Source organism: Pollicipes pollicipes, unplaced genomic scaffold, assembly GCF_011947565.3.
Source record: "Pollicipes pollicipes isolate AB1234 unplaced genomic scaffold, Ppol_2.1 Scaffold_4295;HRSCAF=5057_pilon_pilon_pilon, whole genome shotgun sequence".
NCBI classification, from domain to species: Eukaryota; Metazoa; Arthropoda; class Thecostraca; order Pollicipedomorpha; family Pollicipedidae; genus Pollicipes; species Pollicipes pollicipes.
The window spans coordinates 24,907,495-24,930,869 of record NW_023596461.1 but is presented as its reverse complement, the minus strand read 5'-3'; the positions used below and the strand labels follow the sequence as shown (position 1 = coordinate 24,930,869).

The 23,375-nt window shown below is 57.0% G+C and overlaps 4 protein-coding genes across 5 annotated transcripts in view; 2 read left to right on the top strand and 2 right to left on the bottom strand.

The window, feature by feature from the left end:
• Positions 1–1,145, top strand: part of SCCRO (defective in cullin neddylation 1 domain containing SCCRO) — a 6,161-nt gene extending 5,016 nt beyond the window's left edge. For both annotated transcript variants that reach the window (XM_037219926.1, XM_037219925.1), the window contains one exon: positions 302–1,145. In XM_037219926.1, coding sequence (XP_037075821.1) covers positions 302–478 — 177 coding nt within the window. In that variant the 3' untranslated portion in view covers positions 479–1,145. The remainder of the gene's footprint in view (positions 1–301) is intronic.
• A 1,994-nt stretch (positions 1,146–3,139) lies between these two features.
• LOC119097340 (uncharacterized) lies at positions 3,140–6,722 on the top strand. Its single transcript, XM_037220388.1, has 6 exons — positions 3,140–3,209; positions 4,097–4,328; positions 4,775–5,152; positions 5,291–5,522; positions 5,937–6,006; positions 6,347–6,722. Exons 2-6 carry the CDS (start codon positions 4,134–4,136, stop codon positions 6,573–6,575), a joined length of 1,104 nt encoding a protein of 367 aa, XP_037076283.1. The 5' UTR covers positions 3,140–3,209; positions 4,097–4,133; the 3' UTR covers positions 6,576–6,722.
• An 80-nt stretch (positions 6,723–6,802) lies between these two features.
• LOC119096921 (cilia- and flagella-associated protein 20) lies at positions 6,803–11,954 on the bottom strand. The gene is made up of 5 exons (XM_037219927.1): positions 11,635–11,954; positions 10,001–10,080; positions 8,173–8,284; positions 7,829–7,945; positions 6,803–7,649 (listed from the first exon to the last, which is right to left on the bottom strand). Exons 1-5 carry the CDS (start codon positions 11,716–11,718, stop codon positions 7,461–7,463), a joined length of 582 nt encoding a protein of 193 aa, XP_037075822.1. The 5' UTR covers positions 11,719–11,954; the 3' UTR covers positions 6,803–7,460.
• Positions 11,955–21,736: 9,782 nt separating this feature from the next.
• Positions 21,737–22,916, bottom strand: LOC119097339 (uncharacterized protein K02A2.6-like). Its single transcript, XM_037220387.1, has 2 exons — positions 22,795–22,916; positions 21,737–22,490 (listed from the first exon to the last, which is right to left on the bottom strand). Exons 1-2 carry the CDS (start codon positions 22,914–22,916, stop codon positions 21,737–21,739), a joined length of 876 nt encoding a protein of 291 aa, XP_037076282.1.
• Between the last annotated feature and the right edge of the window lie 459 nt (positions 22,917–23,375).

The window sequence follows — 23,375 nt, the reverse complement described above, 5'->3', positions numbered from 1 at the left end:
TCTCTCTCTTCTCTCTCTCTCTCTCTCTCTCTCTCTCTCTCTCTCTCTCTCTCTCTCTCTCTCTCTCTCTCTCTCTCTCTCTCTCTCTCTCTCTCTCTCTCTCTCTCTCTCTCTCTCTCTCTCTCTCTCTCTCTCTCTCTCTCTCTCTCTCTCTCTCTCTCTCTCTCTCTCTCTCTCGCGTGCGCGCGGGCGTGTGTGTTCCTGCGTGTGTGTGTTTGTGTGTGTGTGCATATGTATGATAAAATGTAAGTCAAAAGTAAGCCAGTATGTTCGTTTACTATAGCGCTGCATTGTCCCGCAGGAGCACCACCGTCGAGACATCCCGCGGGACACGTGGAATCTGCTACTCGACTTTGTACTCACCATCAACGACGATCTGACCAACTATGACGAGGAGGGCGCCTGGCCCGTGCTGATTGACGACTTCGTGGAGCACGCGCGCCCCATTGTGCGGCAGCGCCGCGGCACGCGCGTGTGAGGGTGGGCGCGCGCGCCGCGACCGTGGTCGGGGCGGTCGCAGTGTGACACGGCCCGCCCCGCTTTACTCGGTGTCGAGCGGTAGGTAATGCACGGACGCGGCGGGCAACGGGAGGCGGGGACGAGCCGGACGTGGGGATGGACTTACCTCGCAGCCGGCGCCGCGCGGCCCGCCGGCGCCGTCCCAATTAGCGGCGCTCGCGGCGCGTGCCGACGTACAATCAATTGCTGCTTTTATACGGTGTGCCGCGCCGCCGCGCCGGCACCGTCCCGGGACTGAGCGCGGCATCCCGCTGCTTCCCGGTCCGGCCCGCCGTCGGCCGCCGAGATTGCCCCTAGCCCCGGACTGTTGCCGCTCGTGTGGCCCGGTCCCCGTGATCGGCTAGTGTGGCCCCATGTGCGCTCCCAGCGGCGGCGCTTGCGCGCGCGTGGCCCGCGGCCCGCGGCCCGCGGTCCGCGGTCCGCGGTCCAGCCGGCGGAGCTCAGTGACCGGCCCGGGCCGCTGGGATCAGATGTCGTTGGTGTGGTGCTGCCCCGTCCGCCCGTGGCCGGGCGGTCGGCCACCTCACTGCCGCCAGTCAACCCCGGGGCTTGGTGATTTGTTGTGTGGCCAAGTGTGGCCACGGGTTTCGCATGCGAATCACTAAAATACATGTATGGTGAACTCACGTCGGCTTTTAACACAGGATTACGACGCGGAGTAGTAGACATGCTGTTGCGTTATTCAAGTAGCGCTGTCTTGCTGTTTTCATTAGCAGACTTTCCAACGACTCATTAAACATCGTAACATCTAGCGTATTTTACCCATGCATTTTGTCCATGGCGTATGCGCCGTGAAAGCGTCCCATACGCGTGTCCTGGATAGGTGCATCCAGGTAACATGCATGAACGTAACGGAGAAACTCAAGAAGAGCGCTTCACTTTTCCCATAGCTTCCCAGTTAAGTAAGCACAACTTTTATTTTTAAAATAAGGTTTGTTTTTACATAATGCAGGCAGGTGTGTAATTTCATGGCGTAGAATACCTGCGAACACTATATATGTGTTGCGATTTGTGCAGCTTGAGGATGCGAAGCCGTCATCTGAACGAACAGGGTTGTTTCGTTCTGCTCCTCGATTTGCCTTGAAGCGCATTAATATTTCCCGAACAATTTTGGAAACGTTTGTTTATCCATCACTCTCGGATGCGTTGGTGAAAACTATACGCGACGCATGAGTGGCATGTTCTTACAGCCAATTCAAAAGCTATCAAGCGTTTGTTTAAAATAACATCAAGGGGCCTAAAGGGCACCTGAAGCACAGCCACGCCAAAGCTGCGAGAAATGGTAACCCGTCCCTTTCCCAATGAGGTGCGAAATTTCGGCGCAGTGGCGCCAGTAGCCAGTACTAATGCGTTCCTGTCGGTTGGGGGCGGTGCCCGGGCACCATATGACCAACGTAGTCCGTGCGCCTCAAAGCCCAAATCATCATCATCATCATCTTCGGAGGCGGTGCCTCGTCCGTACGTGTCTGGACTCTGCTGGCATAGGAGGAACGCTGGCTCGTGCTGCGCTCATTGAACCGATATTGGTAGCAGTCAGACCTGGCCCACTCCAGGCATTAACTATGCATCCAAGTAGGGACGCACGCAAGATTTCACAATGAGGACTGCAATAAGGGGTTAGTTCCCTGCCTTCCTAAGAGTCCCTTTGCTGGGATATAAAGTCACCTTTATTAATAAATTAGCCAAGGCCCTAGTTCATGAAGCCTAATGCTGTGCCAAGGTGGCTGCTTTGCTTGCTCGCGAGACTCCCGTTACAAACTAGGAGGCCGCTGTTCTAGTTTAGGAGTCACACGCTATATTCCCAGAAGGAGCCCCATTTCCGGAAAGGAGGCCCCTTCCATGCATCAGGTGACCGTGATTCAGGATCAGGACGCCCTGTTTTGTGATAGCGAGGTACCTTGGCTAGATTTGGAGGCTCTCTTCGTGAATCGCAAACATCCTGTTCTTGATAAGGAACAGGAAGTGAACAGGATTTGGAACAGAATGTCATTCTATGCTTCGGAAAGCCCTTTTCTGGCGTAGGAGGCCCCGTTTTAGGTTAACGAAACGCCTTCCTGGATAATTAAAGGTCCCCGTTGGAGACCTTTTTAACGGTCGATATTTATTTACTTGAAAATGATACATACAACAGTTTTAAAAGAGGAAATACGCCCTCGTAGCCCTCCCCTTAAACACGATGCTACGCGGGAGGTCCCTGTGAGGGGGCACTTTTTTTGTCCAGGAGCCCCTTAGAAAATCCTATACCTCCGACTCAGAATCCTCGGCGCCGCCCTCATCCGTAAATCACCATATGTCCCTGCATCTAGGCTGGCGCCGTTCCAAACGTGTTTTTCAATCTTGTATCCCAGTTTTTTTCCCAGCAGGTGTGAGCCCACGGTGACGCGGCGGGCTGCAGATGAGCGCAGCACCTCTGCGGCTTGGTTAAGCGGTCCAGGTAGACTGTGATTGGCTCAAACTAGCGAGGCCTCACATCAGCCGGCAGCTCCGAACACGGTGCCTTCTCTGCCGGCGGTGAGTTTGCCGCGGCTGGTCGGCCGGCGCCCCAGGCTGTGCGGCGGCGCAGCGGGACCGGGTCAGCATGGTGTCTGGGGCGCAGAGCAACACAGCGGCTCTGAGCGGATTCGACTGGCTGGAGGTTCTGGAGGTTCGCATAAGCTGTCACATTTAGTGACATGGGCGTGGCGTAAAAGGTAAGCGCATTCGGGCTAAGAACTGGGGAAAATTCACGACCGTTGCACGGAAAGGAAGAATGGGCTCAGTTTCACCATAAAATGCAGAGGCCAGGGTCTTTCACGGACCTGTGGACGCTTTTGATTCATTGTGGGTTACTCGTGAGCGATTTTCCGCTTGTCTGGGACCGAAGCAATGCTTAATATTTGCATTCAGATGCCAATTTGAAAGTATTGCTTATTTGTGATATTTGTTCCGGCGGGCGTCAGTGGCGTCATTACGAGGTTCACTTCGTACGCTACCGCGCGGGAACTCATGGGTAAAGAATGTAAAACCCGGGCGCCCGTTCCGCGGGCGCCCGTGGGTCTCATTCTGTGACGCGGCAGGCGGGGCGGCTTAAGAACGTGAGCTGGCGACCCCGGCGCCTTTCGAGCAGCGAATTGGTGGTCTTACTCTCGACACTTCCGGGAGATCAGTTTCGACCACGAAAACAAACACCATGTGGAAGTTCTCCCCGCTTAGACGATTAGAGTGCAGGGTTATACTTTCTCGGGAAGATGGTGATAACTACTGCATTAGGCTCGTGCCTCTTCAATCTTTATTACCCTGATGATCTTCGATCTCAGAATAGTCGTTAATGCTACACATTACCGCGTAACAAACTGCATAACGTAACGTAACGTGCACGTGACTGCGTAACGTAACAAACCCTTGCCTTGCTGAATTCGCAGATCCCAACCACTCTACGCTACCACTTTTCACAAATTTAGACCTGTGGAGCAATGACTCGGCTAAGCTTGCAATGACTGCCTTCACATGAGCTCATGACTCCTTGGCTCTAAAACATGCGCTCGAACTAAACGATGACTACGTGTCGCTGACGCCGCTGACTCCGCCGGCGTCACAGTGCAGGCGAGCTGACAAGATATCCTGCGGCCTCAGCCATGCGTCTGGAGGAGTGGTTCTTCCAGCTGACCCACCGTGCCGACTCTGAGTCGCTTGTGGGCCAGCACGTGAGTGTGGTGGGCTCCTGGGACGTGGCGGCGCTGCTGCCCACCGTCAGCCTGTGCGTCCTGCTCATGGTCTGCTGCTGTCTGCTGCCCGGCGTGCGCCGCCGTCGGCTCCACTCGACACTCCTGGTGCGTTCCGTCTGCACGTAAGCTGTCTGCGGAAATTTTGAGCCGCAAGCTTACATTCGTTTTCACTACTCGCTGTCACCTTAAGTCGTGGTCATAACCGAGATGACACCAATATTTATGTTCAGTTCGGCTCGAAATCAATCGTTTTCCAATCGGACCAAAAAAGGTATACAGCAGCGAATGTTTATATATCGTGTACAAGTGCGTAGCTTATGAGCGTGATTTTCAGCCAACCGTGTGAAAACAAAGAAAGTTGGGGTAGCGTATGATTATACCTACTGATGGGGTGGGCCTCTGATCTCATGATTCACGATCTCTACAAAGGTGGTGGTGCCTGGACGAAAGTTGTGTCGCTCTGTCAACAATAGCACAATTCAGTGATGGTGCGTGCTGCTCTGCCACGAAGCAGGCGACCTGCAGATGCTGAGTGGCTGGCCGTGCTGTAGGTGATATGGGGTGCTGGCACCGGCTGCGGCCTCGTCTGCGCCTACTCCAACTCCAGCTGGGCGGTGATGGGCGGCCGCGTGCGCACCGTGATCGCCTACGCGGCGCCGCGGCGCGTCGACTGCCTGCTGACTGTGCACTTCGGCCTGCACGGCGCCGACCTGCAGCTGGCCTCGCCGACCGGCCGCTTCCACTACCGGGAGCAGCTGGAGTGGCCGCTGACGCCGCGCGGCATGACCGAGCTGTACCGGAGCGCTCTGCGGCGCGGCCTGCCGGCGCCCCTCGTCACTACGCTCGAGGTGCTCTCCAAGGATGCGGCGCCCTGCACCTGGGGCCGCCACTTCCGGCGCGCTGGCTACCTGGCCGGCTGGCTGGCGAAGGCGGCGCTGGCCGGCTGGGCGGGCGGCCTCCTCCTGCTGACGGCCGTGCCGCGGCTGGCGGCGCGCGCCATGTGCGTCAACGGCCTGCTGTCGGCCGGCTGCGCGCTGGTGTACCGCGCGCTCATGCCCCCACACGAGATGGCGCTGCGGTTCGACGGGGTCGTGCTGGGTGTGCAGCTCTCCTGGTGCCTCTGGCTGACGGTGGCGGTGGGCCTGCTCAACCTGGCGTTCGGCGGCTGGATGCTGCTGAGCGAGAGGCGCCGCCCCGGCTCCTTCTCCAGCGTGTTCGAGCTCGACTTCGGCCAGCCCCAATACCGCTTCGGCTGGCACGCCGCCGGCAAGCCCCTGGCTAACCCCAAGCCCCGCTCAGGCACGGTGCACGTGGAAAAGAGAGACTGACTTGCCGCCAGCCTCGCTCTCAATCTGTGTTTAACGCGAGACGGAGACAAAATGAGCGACCACCAACTAGGCAGCCCAACAACTGTTGTGAGACCCGTTCTGAACTGAAGGAAGGTCATCCCGGTCAGGAACTATTCAACAGCCAATGGCTCCTTTGCGTCAGTTGTGTTACCAAATGTTAGCAGATAACTTCACCCAATTCGAAATATCCAAAGTTATCATGCCTGGCAGGCTTGTTATGAGCGTACTATTTGCCGTGTGTGGCCTATTGTATTCCAACAACGACACAGCCAGCCAACGCTTGCCACACGACGTGGCCACAACACTGTTCCAATCCGCTCATCCTGCATGCGTCGAAGCGTTTCCAACAGCTTTTGCTCGACAGGCCTGACCCTCAATATCGACTTCAGCACGAACGACCTGTCTGGAGGCGGGCGGCCTCCGACCGACGAGAAGTACGTGAAGAGCAGAGGTTCGGCCACGGCAGGCCGTACATGCCGCCGTCCCGTTCTTCGCGCCACCCTTCCCAGCTACGTCTCCGTCACCGCGCCACATGCTTCGCACGTACCATGCACGGCCCATTCTGTTTGCGTTTTGCTTGTCGCCGCTACATCTGCTTTCAAAATTACCGGGCGTAATACTTGCCTGTTCTTCAAATGAGGTGCTTTGAGCCATTTGCTTTGTTTGGTGCATTACAGGAGCTCCTCCGTAGCAGTTCACATGAAGCTTCATTCCGGCCGCCATGACCCGTGAATCAGCGCCGAAGGCCACCTCACAGCCCCATCTGCGTTTCAGGATCAACACACCCAGCTGCGACCCGCCAATGCAGCCGTTCTGGACGCCGGGCAGCATCCCCAGGCGGCCGATCCCGCTGGCTCGCGGGACGAGGGAGCCGCCGCTCATCTCGACGTCCCCAGAGCGGCTGCCGGCCAGCCCCTGCCACCAGCGCACGCCGTGCAACTCCCGGCACAGCACCCCTGACCCGTCCCCGGCCGGCGGTAGCCTGGAAAGCACCGCGCTTTAGCCGTGCGGCGACGGCGCGCGCAACGCAGGCTGGCCGTGCTGGTCCAGCGACCTCCGACCGACTGTAGCCTGGAAAGCACCGCGCTTTAGCCGTGCGGCGACGGCGCGCGCGACGCAGGCTGGCCGTGCTGGTCCAGCGGCCAGTACAGCACGTTTTCCGGTGGAGGGGGTTGGCTTTCGTAAAAGAGAGAATACATTTTCGTTATTTCTTACAGCTAAAATAAACAATGGCAGACAACAAATTTTATTGCACTGTAACATTTGAATGAGCAACGATGAAGTCTGATGCACCATGCACCCTACCAATATCACAGTATAGAGATACAGACAACAAAGTCGCGGCCAGTCAACATGATGTCAACACGATGAGTGCTAGAGAACGGTGCAAGGATAGATCTCGCGGACGATTCAAATCATAATACGCTGGAGTAGGTCCCTAGAACATCCAGTGCCAATAATTTAGTCTTTGATACGTGTGAAAGAATCTCGGACTGGTCACCGCAAAATCTTGTCTTGAGAACCGCATGCAAAACGCGTGCCCGGCGTTCAGAAGCGTCTCAAGTCGGAAGGCAACAATGACCCGCGCTGCCGTCATGGGGAGGGCACGGCATAACGCAACCCATTGTCGATATTGGGAGATGAGCTTCGCCTTCGGGGCTTGGCAAGCGGTCTGATGCACTCTAAAAATTGATGGCAAAACACGACAAAGAGCGTAGACGTCACTATCCAAACATGGTGGACAGCCAACTTTGATTACGACTCAAAGCCCCACGTGCGCTGGGTCCGTGCACCTCACACAATGAACCTGACAAAATTTCGACCAATGCCAACTATGTCGAGAGACCCCTGCCGTTCCAGCCCGGAGCGGCCGACTGTGCCGACAGCCTCACGCTTTGGGCTTGGCCTGCACGGGCAGGTAGAGCTTGAACTCTGCGGGCAGTTCGTCCTCCGAGTAGAGCCGGTCCGAGAAGTAGATGCGCCGGATCCGGCAGTTGGCGTGTATTTGCACGCGCTGCGTCTCCACGTAGTTCGTGCCGTACGCGCGCCGCGTGAAGTCCGCCAGGTTAAACTGGATCTGTCGCGGGAGCACAGTGTTCCCGTCATCGGGAACACCGTGCGGTGCACCGGCCGCAATCAGCTGGCGCCGCCTGCGCACCTGACGCGACAGCATGGCAAAGTCCATCGATATTGTGGGGTCACAATACAGCGGTTATGCACATGACGGACGGCACAGAAGCGTTCGAGAGCCTGTACCTGGTTCCAGCCGTCGTCCAGACGCATGGGCATGGTGCAGACGAACGGCTTGACGCGCGTGGTCGACTGGTAGTTTGAGGCGCGGAACCGACGGCGAACGTTCTTGTCATCAATGACCTGGTGAAGCATCAGAAGAAGTCTGCGGCCCTCCTCGTATCAGTGCGCTCCGTCTCGCTAACCATATGCGGGGTGTTAATCTTAGGGTGGTAGCACGGGCTCCTCTGCATGCGGTGACGACAATTGGATCACGTAATGTACGAGGACTGTACCGGATAGCATTTCTAACCCATTATAACACAGAGAGTCAGGATGAAAAGGTGTCAACGTCGCTTCCATCTCCTTACCTGCACCTCAAATGTAAAGTATTTCTTAAGGTTTTTAATAATCATCACCAAAAATGGCAGTTTGATGCCTAGTGTCTTCTTGGGATCTTCTGGGCACGTTAAGAAAGTAGTACTGAAAACAAAATCACCATATGACACGGGTGAATTCCCCGTACACACAATACGATGGTGACGTAATGTCTTGCAACGACACACCAAATGCGATCGCTGCATAACAAACGAACGTTCTACACGTATCCAAATCCTCTCTCGACTTGTAAATACTGATATCAAGACGTCATCATTTTTCAGACCCCATACTACGACATCACTGCAGACCCCAACGAAACCTTCCGTACGTACTGTGCCGTATCCTGCACTCCTGTCAAAACTTTATATAGTTGTGAAGCTGGCCAATTCATAACGAGACGCAGGCACTTTCACTGCTCAGGGGAAGAGCTGAGGTTGAGATAAGGACGTAACGATTTTCGCAGGAATTCATGTGTGGGTGCGAGGGTAGAGATGGGGGGGGGGGGGGGGTGAGAGCGGGGCGGGGCGGTATTCCCGTACTATAACCGTCGGGAATAAGACAGGCTATGGCGTGCCCTGCAGACTACCTCGCCATACTTCCCGAAGCTATGTTATGCTTCAAGCGATAGCTGATTAGAGCCTTTGGTAATGATTTGCCCACCCCTCCCCTACGTTGATCTGCGCTTGCACCCACTGGCTCATATAACGTGTCGATTTCCCCTCCCTTCCACGCATTCGTTCCGATTCTTACAGTGCAATACATTATGCCACTATATCCCTTGTCAACTTCGGTCCCACAATTTCGCCTATCAATCCGCTACATTGGTACACAGGGTGTGGGTTAAGTACCGCTCCATAACACTCTGCCAAATTGTGACAGTTTTGGACCCATTCAAACCACACGACGGCATGCTTCTTTTCTCCCTTTCCGGACACGTCACGCTCTTTCGCACGACGGGTCCGGGGTCTGCCGGGTGAATGGGCAATAGCGTAAAGCAAGACGTCACTGCGTCGCAATCGTCTGTAATTCACATCATCCAATGTAATGAATCCTCGGCCACGAGGATTCATTACACGATCAGCAGCGACGAAGGTACATGCCGCCATCGCCATCGACCGAAACATGCAACGAAAAGCGGACAGGCTCTTCTGCTCACGGAAGGGCGCGATTGCCAAAATATGAGCTACCGATCTGAGCTACCCACTTCAAGGTGCCTCTCAACGCCAGTGTTCCTCCCGTTGTCTGAAAAGCTAGGTGGTTTTTGCGCTAATTCCATGCAAACAAGGTCTTAAGATTTTGAGCCACCACAAAATTGTGGATGAAAAAGTTTTTTGTCCGTGAGATACATGGTTACATAACATATAAACGATGCAATTGAACGAATGAAACAGAAATAATCATAGCCTTATATATCCAGGCCATAGCCTTCTATATATATATATATATATATATATATATATATATATATATATATATATATATATATATATATATGATAAATCCAATAGCCTTAATGTCGTTGGCGACGCCAGAGGTCAGAAATTCGAACGACATCATACATTTTTCGACATCTCTTACCATGCAACACGGTTAGGAACACTAGAAAACGGCTAGGAAAGCTGGAGGAAACGCGTCTCCCGTCCCCCCCCCCCCCCCTCCCTCGACGATGTCCGTGTCAAAAGCCCGATGAGAGGTGAGAGATAAAGGTGAAGCTGTCTCAATCGATATTAATTCATGACTTTATTTACCCAAATCCCTCAACAAAAGCACAATCTCACCTGCCGAATCGCAAACCAAGTATCAACCAAAAATACTTACCTGACATTGGTTCCAATAATTTCGAGCACCAGAGACTGGATATCATTGTCCGTAATCCTCTTGATGTGACCATTTCTCACCTGGCAAAATACAGTGATGGGACCATTCAGCATTACCGTCTCTTCGTATCATGAATAGCTACGCGGAAGATACATACTTAAGCTACAACAAATGTGATTAAGATGAACAGCGACTATAACACCCATGCAAAATTCACAACTTATGCTCAGGTGGCTTTTGTATCTAGCAGGCCACACAATACAATGCCGTGAAGTAGGAACAAAGCCGGGGGAGGTGGGGGTAGGTGTTTCGCCGGCACAGGCTTTGCGAGTCTGAATCAACTTACTTTAGTACAGTACCCATAACAGTTCCAAAAAGATCTGCATCAACGGAATTTGGTGCGAAACCCATGCAATACTGGTATCAGTAGATGCGCAAGCCAGCCAGCTCGCGCAACACGACGCATAAATCTACGGTGCGGCCGTCGGTTGATTATGCGAAGATGAGGGCTGCAAACACTTTCAGCTGATTGTGCAGTGATGTCATAAAACCACATATCACCGCCAGCCTGGTACAGGTTCCGCACGGGACCACAAAGGATCGGACGACACGGGAAATCCCCAGACGGTCTCAGACAGGACTGGACAGAGCCGAACGGGACCGGACTCGGTCGGACGAGACCAGGCAGAACCCGGATGGAACGTAATGAAGCCAGACAGATCGGATGGCACCGGACGGACCGGGTGTAACCAAACGGGCCCTGAGGTAAGGCGACCCGAGGGAGGTTATGTCAGGACCTGAGGCCCTGGTGTAACCAGGCCGGACGACTGGTTTGGACAACCAAGCCAACAATATGTCCTGGAGTGGATCCGTCCGGTCCAGTCTTGCTCCATAACTGTTCCATCCGGTTCTGTCCAGTTCTGGGTGGTGCTGTTCTGTCCCGCACAGTTCCTTGCGATCGCCGTTCGCTTGCTAGGGGTCGTATGTGTCACATCCAGCGCCCAAATGTCACATGGGCTGGCGCCGGGCCTGGACGCTCCTATGATTAGTACCGGGTTGGCAGTGGTACTGTGGTCCTGTGACGTCATCGTGGTTGGCTCTAAGTGTTAGCGATACCGACTAACTTCACATAATCAGCTGGTAGCTACACTGCAAATTTATGCGTCGATTAATATGAACTAGTTGGGCGAAAAGCGTGACGAAATACGTCAATGCCATTGTGCAGCACATCGGGCTAAGCGACAGCGCTGAGCGTGTTCAAAAATGCGTGGCGCATCCACTGATGCCAATATTGTATGGTTTGCATGCTAGATTTAATTCATTCAGGCCGACAGTCTATGGAGGATTGAAGTCTGCCGGCGATACCGGCAAGGGTATGGTGGAGTCCCGATTTTTCGGATTCCTGCATAGATGGCTTCCGACAAAAAGTTCAAGACAGACTTGGTATGTGCTCTCCGAGCTCCGCTCCCTCCCCCACTGAAGAAAATCCCGGTTGCACCAGCCCGTACCACGAAAGCACTAAAACAGATTGAACTTAAATACACGGACGCCATTGCCTACGGGCTTCGAACGAGACAGCTTCTCGATTCCACTTGGCACATTCAATCCACATGCCTACTTCTGATGTCACTAACCTTCTTGTCCCAAATCTGCAGAGGCTTACTTCCAATACTATACAATATTGATAAAAAGCCACTCTGAAATGTGTTCTTGAACATTGCGGCACTGGATCCGACCAGCTCAACGCCGTTGATGAATCGACACACGGCAGCGGCTCAGACCCGATGAATGTTCTGACAATCGCGGTTTATTTTTTACAACTTTCAGCTCGCCTATTCCGTGTTACGGCTTATGTTGAAATCCTTAGCACGTTAACTGACCAAACACAATTATGATGTATCCCTCAACCAAAGATTTTCGATGCCCAATTCGCAGCCGCAACCCCCCCCTCCGAATGCCCCCGCGAATCAACACAAACGCCGGAGTGCGCCAGAGTTCGTCTTGACAAAGCCGCAATTGAAAATAATAGTGATGGACACGAATACTTTCTGCATTGGTTCATGTTTGACCACATCTTTTTGCGACTGACGCCGTACGCCCAGACGGGAGCGCTAATTTTTATGAATGATTGGAGGCAAAGCTAAGTGCCCAACGACCTGTCTCCCTCATTTTCTCAACTAATTTTGACCACTATATGTTGACGAAATGCTAGTTGTATTCTCAATTATTATATCATTGATACAAAACCTTTATCACGCGGTTGTGTGGAGACCCCCCCAAGATTTCTCCAACCAGGGGCGGATCCAGAGAGGGACACGGGACCATGACCCCCCTTGGGCACCGAAGGGGCCCATCGGCTCCGAAGGGGTCCATGGCCGGCCGAACAGACACAGCTCTTCAACACAAAACGCAGCCAAATTGGGTGTGTTTGAACTAGCAGGCAACCAAGAACGGTCGCAAACGAAAGTAAAGGGCCCACGAGTGGACGAAAACAAAACTTCAATGATTGAAAATGTTGTGTCTCCGAACTGTTTATTAATGTTAACGTGAGTTCCAGTTACAAAGTATGAACAAGCAATCGCACGGCACGGCGGCTCCGGGCCGACTGCCTCCCAACGCCCGACAGTGGCACCACTCGCGGTGCGCCCATGAACTACAACCACGATGTCGAGGCTACGATACAACACCCTCCGCCCCCATACTGGAGCTCCCTACAGCCTGAAACGCAGCGGAGGTCGGGTGGTGCGCGCTGATCGGCGCGGCTGCGTCCCGTGACGCGGCGCGCTGGCCGTGTGCGTCTGCCCCGTCCGCAGGGGCGGCGCGCTGACGGCGCGCGGCTGCCCCGTCTGCTGGTACTCGGCGTCCGGCCCGTCAGGAGCCCGGTTCTGTTGAGCTGATTCCGGCTCCGTGTTGGTCTGGTCGCGACCACCTGCCTCCTCCCTGGCCGGTGCCGGTCGCTCTTCCTCCTCCTCTTCTCTCTCCCCGAGAGAGCTGTGAGCCTTCGGGATCTGATGCTGATGCCGGCCGGGAGCAGGGTCGGTCGGATGCTGCTGCGACGGCTCCAGCGGAGCTGACTCGGTCGGCTGCTGCTCTTCCCGTCTTGCTGTTGGCAGGAGCTGGTCCGCATGGTGGGCCCGGAGGGCCTCGCCGACGTCTACTTGATACGAGACGGGGCCCGTGATGCCTACCACTTCGCCGCGCCGCCACCGTCGGGGGCCGCCATATGTCCGCGCCCACACGGTCTGGCTTACCCTGAACTGGCGCGACCTTCCTCCCGCTGCCTCCCTCTGGTCTTGGTGTTTCTCCTGTATATCTCGTGTGATGCTTGGGTGCACGAGGTCTAACCTGGTGCACGTCAGGCGCCCGAACATCACTTCCGCCGGCATCCGACCTGTCCGTCGAGTGTGGCGCCGCGCGGTATGCCATCAGAAACGTGCACAGCCGGCGAGACAGGGAGCCCCCGTCCTTCAGCGCCGCCTTGAGGCCGTTCTTAACGGTCTGGACCGCTCGTTCGGCAGCCCCATTGCTGCTCGGGTGGTATGGTGCTACTCTGAAGTGTCGCGCACCGTTCCCACTCAAGAATTCCGCCAACTGCGACGCTGTGAACTGAGGTCCGTTGTCGGAGACAAGCTGCCGTGGTATACCGAAACGAGCGAACATGGCTCGCAGCTCCTGGATCGTGCTCTCTGTGCCCGTGTCTCTCATCGGACACACCTCCAGCCATTTGGTGAAACTGTCATGCACCACGAGGAAGCTGGAGCCCTGAAACGGCTCGGTAAAATCCACATGGCTTCGCTCCCACGGGTCGCCAGCCGGCTCCCAGGTGTGCAGCGCGCTCCGTGGCGGGGCTCCTCGCTTTTCTACACATGCGGTACAATCCCGCGCCAGTGCCTCCAGTTCTGTGTCCATTCCCGACCACCACACGTACCGGCGCGCCACTCCTTTCATCTTGGCGCTGCCGAGGTGTCCGGTGTGCAGCTCCTGTAGTACTCGCGACCGCAGCCTCTGGGGTATTACCGCTTTGCCTCCCCACAGTACCACGCCGTGGTCTGTGGACAGCTCCGCCTCCCGGTGTCGGAACGGCGCCAACTCCGGTTCCGTTTCTGTCGGCCATCCGTGTCTTATATACATAAGCACCTTCGCCAGCAGCGGGTCGCGCCGGGTGGCGTTTTCGATCTCGCGGGCTGTCAGCGGCGCTCCCGCGCCGTCCATGAACAACAAGTGGACTCCCGCCACCTCTCTGTCCGCCTCCGCCCGCTCGTTTCCGCTGCACGGCAGCGCCATCCGCGATAGACTGTCCGCGAGCGCCATGTCTGCCGTTCTGCGTAGCTCTACGCTGTACTGGTATGCTGCCAGTTCCATGGCGATCCGCTGCAGACGTGCCGCGGTCAGACCGAGGAGGTCGCGCTCGGGGCTCAGGATCCGGGACGGAGCCCGATTGTCCACGGTGAAAGTGAACTTCCGGCCGAACAGGAACCTGCTGAACCTCCGAAGCCCGAACTACACGGCGGCGGCTTCCCACTCGACCTGTGCGTAACATCTTTCTGTCGGTGTCAGCGTCCTCGACCCGAACATGATCGGTCGTTCTGTGCCGTCCGGCATGCGGTGTATCAGAGCCGCGCCGACTCAAGTGGCGCTGGCGTCTGTTACCAGTTTGAGTGGCAGGGCGGGGTCATACCGCACCAACACACGGCCGCTCGCCAGCAGCCGCTTCATTTCATCTACTGCAGCCGAACATCTCGGCGTCCAGTTCCACGGCGAGCCGCGCTTCAGCAACGCGTACAGTGGGGCTAGCGTCGTCGCGAGCCCTGGCAGGAGACGACTGTAGTAGTTCGCCGAGCCCGACAGGGATCTGAGCTGGTGAACGTCACGTGGTTCTGGCACCTCCAGCAGCGCGGCTGTCCCGTCTTCCTCCTGCTTGATGCTGTCCGCGGTGATCCGCCATCCCAGGTAAGACACCTCGCTCGCCCCGAGAGTGCATTTTGAGCGTTCTAGCCGGAGGCCGTGACGCTCCAGCCGAGTCAGGACCCGGTCCAGCCGTGTCGCTAGCTCTGCCTCGTCTTCCGCTGCGATGAAAACGTCATCAATGTGGCACACGCAGCCCGACAGTCCCTCCAGCACCTTGTCCATTGCCTGCTGGAACAGGAAGCCGCAGCTGGCGATGCCATACGGCATACGGATCATCCGGAACGAGCCGCGGTGCGTCGTCACCGTGGTGAGGTCCCGTGACGTCTCGTCCAGCTCCATGTGCTCGTATGCCCGCCGGATGTCCAGCTTTGCGAACACTCGACCTCGTATGTTCGCGAATAGGTCCTCTGGCGCAGGAAGTGGGTACGGATCCACCCGGACCTGTGGATTCACTGTCACGCTGTAGTTTGCGCACAACCTGACCTGATCGTTGGGCTTCAGCACTGGGACCAGCGGGGTCCCCCAGCCTGACGGTCTCTGTTCTGGGTCAACCTTCTCTGCGACTCCCTCCGTGATCCAGCGCTCTAATTTCTTGTCAGTTAGAGGCATGAGGGCGTACGGCACAGGCCTGGCCTTCCTGTACACCGGACGCGCGTCAGGCTTCAGCGTGAGATGGGCCTTCATCGACATCTTCCCCAGTCCGTCAGTGAACACTGCCTCGTGCGCCTTGACGGCCGACTCCAGCGTCGTCTTCGCGCCCGACTCCGGCGTGGTTCTCCCGTCAGCGTCCCCCGGCCGGCCGACCATGCTAACCTCTCGCCAGTTCAGTCGGAGCTGGCGCAGCCAGTCTCGTCCCAGCAGCGGCGCGCTCCCCTGTCGGTCACATCACCACTCGCAGTGACCGGGCCTGGCCTGCGTGTTCCACCTCCACCGTTGCCTCTCCGCGGAGGGGCTCCGTCTGACCGGTGTAGGACTGCAGACGTAGCTCCGATGCCCGCATGCGCAGTCCCGGGATCTTGACATCTCTGCCGACGATTGTCACCGGTGAGCCGGTGTCGATCATCATCGTGATGTCCTGACCGTTGATCCTCACTGTGATGAGTGGCAGGCCATCCCTCTCGCTCGGGATGTCGATTTGTAGGAGAATGTCCTTGAGGCGCTGTGGCACACCTCCTTCAGTCTCAGTCACATGGTCCACTGTGCGGCGCTGTGGACAGCTGCGCTGTAGGTGGGCGGCCGACCCACACCGGAAACAGCGTCGGACGAGCGGGGGACGGCGGGTCTGTCCCTGCTGCCGCCGCTCGTTACGCCGTCCATTATCCCGGACGATGGCCGGTCGGCAGCGCCACGCTCCTGCACCCTGACCGGGCAGTCCCTCTTCCAATGCTGTCTGGATCCGCATCGGAAACACTGGCCTCGCTGTGGCCGTTGTGGCCGGTCCGGCCGCACCGCGTTCACGGCCGTCCCCTCACAGTCGACTCCTGTGACTGCTGGCTGACTCTCTCTCAGCTGGGCGCTCAGCTGACGCATGTCTCGGTACGCCCGCGCTGTCTGCCGGACGTTCGCGAGCGTCAGCCCGTCTCCTTTAGTCGCCGCCTCCTGCAGTAGCTTTTCTCTCAGCCCGGGGCTGCTTCCGACGACACACCGGTCCCAGAGTTCCCTGTCCATCTCAGCCGCTGTATAGACGCATTTCTGTGGTTGAATCCGGAGTCGCCCGAGGAACTGTTCGAATTCCTCACCCGCTTGCATTTTCATTTGGTGGTATGCAGCCCGCTCAGTCACAGCGCTTTTGACCGGCGACAGGTACGCCGTGAGCTCCTTCTTCTTAAGTTTTTCAAAGCTATCTCCCGTCGCGTCTTCGTCCGGCAGCGTCTCGCTGAGATCTGCGACGTCCGGCCCAACCAGATGGAGAAGCACTGCACATTTCTGATTGGTATCAGTTATATTCACGGCCACCAAATACCGCTCTATGCTTCTCATCCACCTCTCAAAGTCCTCCCCTGTATGATAGGGTGCCACCGTGGGCAGATGCATTCCCGGCAGCGCTATCCCTTCAGCTTTACCACGTCCCGCTCAGCTGTTCGATCCGGCGCACTGATCTCAGCTGTTTTCCCACGGTCCGATCAGCTGTTTTGTCTCGCGCACGACGCCCCGTCGTTTCCCACGCTCCGATCAGCTGGCTCGCGTCCAGCCGCCCAGCCGGCCGGCTCGACTCCTCTCCAGTCGATCAGCTGGTGCCGTGCTGACTCGCGAGTCACGCCACCGCTGGCTATCACAGCGCCTCTGTCGGCAAGCTGCCGAACTGCGCTTCCCGAAGTCGTTGACCCGACGACGCGGCGCCTCTGCCGGGCCCCCGCTGAACTAACGTCCAAAATGGCGGCACGCCGCTACCGCAAAACCACGTGCCGGTCCTGGGGCCTTTGTGGCAACTGATGCCCCTGAGCCTGTCCCAGGGCTGTCGGACCCCCGTCACTGTCCTGCCCCTGACACACTGTGACAATAAATGGATGACACGACACTGCCCTGTCCCGTCGACCGAGTCACAAAACTCCCGAAACCCGTCGACCGATCACCTGCGTTTTCAAACGCTGCTGCCATCGGCTCCACGCGCCCTGCCAGTCCTCGCAGTTCCACACGTCCCTGCCGGTCCTCGGCTCCACGTGCCCTGTCAGTCCTCGCAGTCCCACACGTCCTGCCGGTCCTCAGCTCCACGTGCCCTGTCAGTCCTCGCAGTCCCACACGTCCTGCCAGTCCTCAGCTCCACGTGCCCTGCCAGTCCTCGCAGTCCCACACGTCCTGCCGGTCCTCAGCTCCACGTGCCCTGTCAGTCCTCGCAGTTCCACACGTCCTGCCGGTCCTCGGCTCCACGTGCCCTGCCAGTCCTCGCAGTTCCACACGTCCTGCCAGTCCTCTGCTCCACGTGCCCTGTCAGTCCTCGCAGTCCCACACGTCCTGCCGGTCCTCAGCTCCACGTGCCCTGTCAGTCCTCGCAGCTCCACACGTCCTGCCGGTCCGCGCGTCACTTGCACCTGTCCTTACTTTAAAATCCCCTTGCTCGTCGCCAAGTTGTTGTCTCCAAACTGTTTATTAATGTTATCGTGAGTTCCAGTTACAAAGTATGAACGCAACCCCACTGCACGGCGGCTCCGGGCCGACTGCCTCCCAACGCCCGACAGTGGCGCCACTCGCGGTGCGCCCATGAACTACAACCACGATGTCGAGGCTACGATACAACAGAAAAGTGTTATTTAGGAATCTTAAGCTTCGTTATGCTGTCCAGGGGGCCTAAACCGTTTCCCGAGAACCTATATGATCCATTGCAGCGTCATTTTGATTGTTAAGTCGTCCTCCACTTTGTCCTTGGCTTTTAGCATTTGCTCGGGGGGCCCTGCGCTGTTGCTTGATCCTTCGTGCTAGCGTGCCCGGGCGCTCTTGTCGACCAGGGGTCTTCCACAGATTCCTTCCGTTCGCTGGAAAGGCTCTGCAGTTGGGGCCCCATGCGTTAACCTGCCGGGGTATTCTTAGTTGCTCAGGCGCCTTTTATGTCGGTCTCGGCTAACCTATCGACACACTCACGATATGCTCACGGGTCCCCAACATTGGTCCAGGATGCTTCCAATTATCTGTCACTTGATTTGGGGTCTTCACTTTTGTCGGGCGCTCATCTGTCAATCTTCTTAAGCACATCGATCATTCGGGGCACACCGAATTGGGTCTTGGGGGCTTTCTGTTTAAGTAGAGGGCCCTGCACATTTGTCGGGGCCCCATCTGGTAACTAACTCGGGCACACCGGATTCTGTGGGGTTCCCGCACTTGGGTATTTTAATGTAGGGCTCTACGCTTCTGTCGGCGGCCATCTGATGGCCTGCTCGGGTACACTCGATCCTTCGCGGGCCCTCCACATTGGGTCTCGGGTACTTCTTATTTCAATGGGGGGGGGGGGGGGGCTGCGCTCTTGTCGAGGACCTATTTGTTAACCTGCTCGGGCATATTGGGTCGTTCGGGGGCCCTCTACATTGGATCTCGAGTGCCTCATTTTTTAATGAAGGCCGCACGCACTTGTCGGGGGCCACTCCGTTCACCTCCTCAGCGACACTGGGCTGTTCAGTAGTCCTGCACATCGAGTCTTGGTGTTTGAATTTAGGGCCCTACGCTCCTATCGGGGCCATCTAATAACCTGCCCTGGTACACTTTATCTTTCGGGGGCTCCCTGCACTGGGTTTTGGGTACTTCTTATTTGAATGTAGGGTCTTTTGCTTCTGTCGGGACCCATTCTGATAAGCTGCTCGGACACACTGGATCGTTGGGGGACCTCTACGTCGGGTCTTGGGTGCCTCCTATTTGGATGGAGGGCCTTACGCTCTTGACAGGAGCCCTATCTGTTAACCTGCTCTGGCGCAGTCGATCAGTCTCTCTCTCTCTCTCTCTCTCTCTCTCTCTCTCTCTCTCTCTCTCTCTCTCTCTCTCTCTCTCTCTCTCTCTCTCTCTCTCTCTCTCTCTCTCTCTCTCTCTCTCTCTCTCTCTCTCTCTCTCTCTCTCTATATATATATATATATACATATCGTATACCCTATACCCTCTATATCGTGTCGTGGGTATTTCATATTTGAACGGAAGACCCTACTCTCTTGTCGATGGCCCCATCTGGCAACCTGTTCGGGCTTAATCGATTGTTCGGAGGCCCCACATTATGTCTTGGGTGCTTCCTATTTGAATGGAGGGCCTTAAGCATTTGTCGGGACCCCTCTGTTCGCTTCTTCGATTTCACTGGATTGTTCGGGGCCCTGTGCATCAGCTCTTGGTGTTTGAATTTAGGGCCCTACGCCCCTGTCCAGGGCCATCTAACAATCTGCTCAGGTGCACTCCATTTTTCGGGGGGTCTTCCGCACTAGGTTTTGAGTGCTTTTTATTTAAATGAAGGGCCCTACGCTCCTGTCGAGCTCCTTTTGATAATCTGCTCATGCACATTCAGTCGTTCGGGGGCCATTTCCATCTTGTTTTGGGTGCTTTGTATTTTAATGGAAGGCCCCATACTCTTAACGGGGCCCAATCTGTTAACCCGCTCTGGCGTACTCGATCGCTCCGGGGCCCTCCACGTTGAGTGCTTCTTACTTGAATTGATGTCCCTGTGTTCTTGGCGGGCCCCACCTATTAAGCTGCTCGAGCCGTTGGTGAATACAGAGGGGAGGGGGGGGGGGGGGGGGAAGCACCGGGCCATGCTCCATGAACCATGCAGAGGGCTTCGAAATGGCCGACAACCGGTTGAACAGGCAGGATTTTCTAGTAAAAACACAACAAAATTGGACGTGTTGGCGCCTACAGACCACATGAAACGGCTGCAAACGAAAGTAAAAGTTTATAAGCGAGCTGTACTGATTAAGTCTGTAATGATTGCAGTGATGGTGTTTGAAAAAAAAAATTGTGGGCACATTACGCTTCCCAGAGGCCTTACGCTGTTGCCCGGACCATACATGTCCACTTACCTGGCCAATCTGACCGCCAAAGAACCTTCCACATTACCCTTGATCTCTGAACATTTTTCCATTTTTCGTATATAATCTCAATGCTGCTGTTGGGACACTATCTACTCCCATTCCTGGGCACTCTTGATCGATCAGGAGCCCTCCATCGATTCTTCCCAGTCGCCCGAAAGGCTCTATACGCTTTTTCTGTTGCCCCAGATGCCAGGGTACGCTCAGCTGCTCAGGAGCCGATCATATCGGTCTTGGATTCTTTCTTTTTGCTTGGAAGGCCTTGTGCTGTTGCTGGGGCTCCTATAAGGCAAGGCGCCGAGACACTCAATGTTCTTCTGTGATAGAGGGCTGTTTCCCTTCGTGGTGAGGACACTGGTGCACCATAGTGGTGAACTAATACTATGGAAAGGTCAGTGTTAGGAAATCACCGCTGGTGCATTTGTGTACACTACATATCCCCGCACATTAAGTTGAGACACGTACGGTACTTAAACAAGGAATGACAGCGAAATTCGACGACAAATGGTGCGCCGGCTCGCGGGTCTGAGCGGGGTTCGACAGCGGCCTGGCTGCCGAGTTTTCGCGACTGAAACCGTCGTCGGCCGCAGGAGAACGGCGGCAGGTCTTTGCCGGTGTCGCGCGGCGTACCCGCCCGGGCTCGAATGGGCGACTAGCGTCCATCTGGAGCAGGGACCCTGGTGCGACGGGCTGAGCCGCTCGCGAGGCTTCATGCGGGGGCGTGGTTGGTCGAGCCGCGGGTGGGGCCTCGTGCTGGTCCACCGAAGGCGGCGACGAACTGTCGACTCCGGGGGCAGATGAGTCTACGTCGGGTATCCTGGCCGGACCGGACCACCGTCTGTGTCGCCCCGAACCGCGACAGGTTCTCGGACGTGTGTCCAGGTCGCCGAACTCGGACCGTGTCTCCTGGTTGGCTGGTCGATTTCTTCACACCGCGGGGCCTGTTGTAGTCGCGCGCGTTGCGTCGCTGTTGTTTCTGCACGCGCGTGCACAGATCAGCGTCTGGTGCGTTGGCCGACATCACCGGCAGGTCGGGGCGCATGCGGCGGCCGTGCAGACTCTCAGAGGGCGGATGCCGGTGGTGCAGTGTGGGGCTGCGCGGTACAGCGCCAGGCGGCGCTCAATGTGCGCAGCGAAGGCCTGCGCCGTCCGTGACGGTTGCTGGGTGGCCTCCAGCAGCCACGTCTTTAGCGTGCGGCTAAACCGCTCGGTGGCTGTAGTCTCCCAGTAGAGGGACGATTTCCGGTGTTGGATGCCGCGGTCGCTCAGGTACTTCTCGAACTTGGCACTCGTGAACTGGGCGCCATTGTCGCTCACGAGATCGTCGCAGTATCCCTCATCGGGACCCCATGGTGCTGAGGAGGCTGATGACGTCATTTGTCTCGACGCACGGCGTCAGGGTGATCTTCGGCCACTTGCTCGCGTAGTCGATCACGGTGATGGCGTAGCGAGCTGACGGTGGCGCACCTACAGTCGGTCCAACGACGTCGATGCCGAGCTTGGACCAGGCTCGGTCCGGGAGAGGGACCGGCTGCAGCGGGGCAGGGCGCGCACTCTGGGAGAAGACGGCGTCCTTCGCCTGGCAGGTCTGGCAGTCGCAGATGAGGTCGGTGATAGCTCGCGTCATGCCGGGCCACCACGCGAGATTTCTGAGCAGCTGTTTCGTCCGCACGATTTTCTCGTGCGACTGGTGGGCCACCTGTAGGTACTTGTCGGTCAGGGCGGCCTGTACGACGACACGGTCGGGACCTCGTAGGATGATATCGTCATCGCGCAGCTGGAGTTGGTGACGGACGCCGAAGAACTGGCGGAGCGTCGCCGGGCACTTGCGCGCCGAGCCAGCCCAGCCGATGCGGATGGCTTCACGTACTTCCTTCAGTGCTGGGTCGGCTTCCGATGCTGCCTGGATCTCTGCGTCGGGAAGCACGTCTGCGGCGGCGTCCGTGACGAGGGCGATGATGTCATCGTCGTCGGGCTCGGCGCCGCCCGTGTCCGGCAGCGGGAGCCGGGACAGCGCGTCTGCGACAGGGATGGTGTGTCCCGGTTTGTACTCGACGGAGTACGAGTAGGGCAGTAGGCAAGACTGCCACCTGACGATCCGTGCTCCTGCTCGGGTGGACGACTTCGGCGAGAGCAGAGTCGTGGGTGCCGAGCGGTCGGTTTTGAGCTTGAAGAAACATCCCCAGAGGATATATCCGCCAGTGCTCGATCGCCTTCACGGAGCTGAAGGCTTCTTTTTCTGAAGCGGAGCATCTGGACTCGGCCTCCGTGAATGACCGGGACCAGTATGCGTCTGGGCGCTCCTCGCCGCTGTACTGGATCTGCGTGAGGACGGCGCCGGTGCAACGATCACTCGCGTCTGAAGTGACGACTGTCGGCAGGTGCGGGTCTAACGGGCGCATGACGGGGCTGGTCGAGATCAGTTGTTTCACGTTGCTGAGGGCGAGCCGTTGTTCCTGGGTCCACTGGCAGGCCGTGCCTTTCTTGAGGAGGTCGGTCATTGGTCGGACGACCATGGCGTACGCCGGCACGAACCGGCTGAACCATCCAGTCGTCCCCAGGAAGCTCCCTAACGTTGGTGGGAGGCGGCGCCTCAACCACGGCGCGGACGGTTGACGGTGGAGAGATCACCCCGGCGCCGGACAGCTTGTGGCCACAGAACCCGGTGGTGGTCTGCATGGACACGGATTTGTCCTGATTTATGGTGACGTTGGACGGGGCGAGGCGATCAACCACCTCTCGGAGGCGGGCGTCGTATTCCTAATGGTCTTTCCCGGACACGAGGATGTCGTCCAGGCAGTGTACACAGCCAGGGACAACCTCTAGCAGGCTGCTGAGCAATTTCTGGAAGGCGCTACCGCTGGAGACCAGGCCGAATGGGACTCGCGTGTACCTCGCGAGGCCGTCGGGCGTCAGGAAGGCCGTGACGTCACGCGAGTCCTTGTGGAGACGGAGCTGGTGGTATGCTGTCTTGA

Excerpts from the sequence above, each read along its gene's own strand:
- LOC119097340 (XM_037220388.1), top strand. The coding sequence starts at position 4,134 with ATGCGTCTGGAGGAGTGGTTCTTCCAGCTGACCCACCGTGCCGACTCT. Across the intron at positions 4,329-4,774 it reads GGCTCCACTCGACACTCCTG|GTGATATGGGGTGCTGGCAC; the intron begins GTGCGTTCCGTC and ends GCCGTGCTGTAG. Across the intron at positions 5,523-5,936 it reads TAACCCCAAGCCCCGCTCAG|GCCTGACCCTCAATATCGAC; the intron begins GCACGGTGCACG and ends TTTGCTCGACAG.
- LOC119096921 (XM_037219927.1), bottom strand. The coding sequence starts at position 11,718 with ATGTTCAAGAACACATTTCAGAGTGGCTTTTTATCAATATTGTATAGT. Across the intron at positions 8,285-10,000 it reads ATTATTGGAACCAATGTCAG|TACTACTTTCTTAACGTGCC; the intron begins GTAAGTATTTTT and ends TTTTGTTTTCAG. Across the intron at positions 7,650-7,828 it reads TGGACGACGGCTGGAACCAG|ATCCAGTTTAACCTGGCGGA; the intron begins GTACAGGCTCTC and ends CTCCCGCGACAG.
- LOC119097339 (XM_037220387.1), bottom strand. The coding sequence starts at position 22,916 with ATGGTCGTCCGACCAATGACCGACCTCCTCAAGAAAGGCACGGCCTGC. Across the intron at positions 22,491-22,794 it reads ACCAGCCCCGTCATGCGCCC|GTGGCAGTCTTGCCTACTGC; the intron begins GTTAGACCCGCA and ends ACGGATCGTCAG.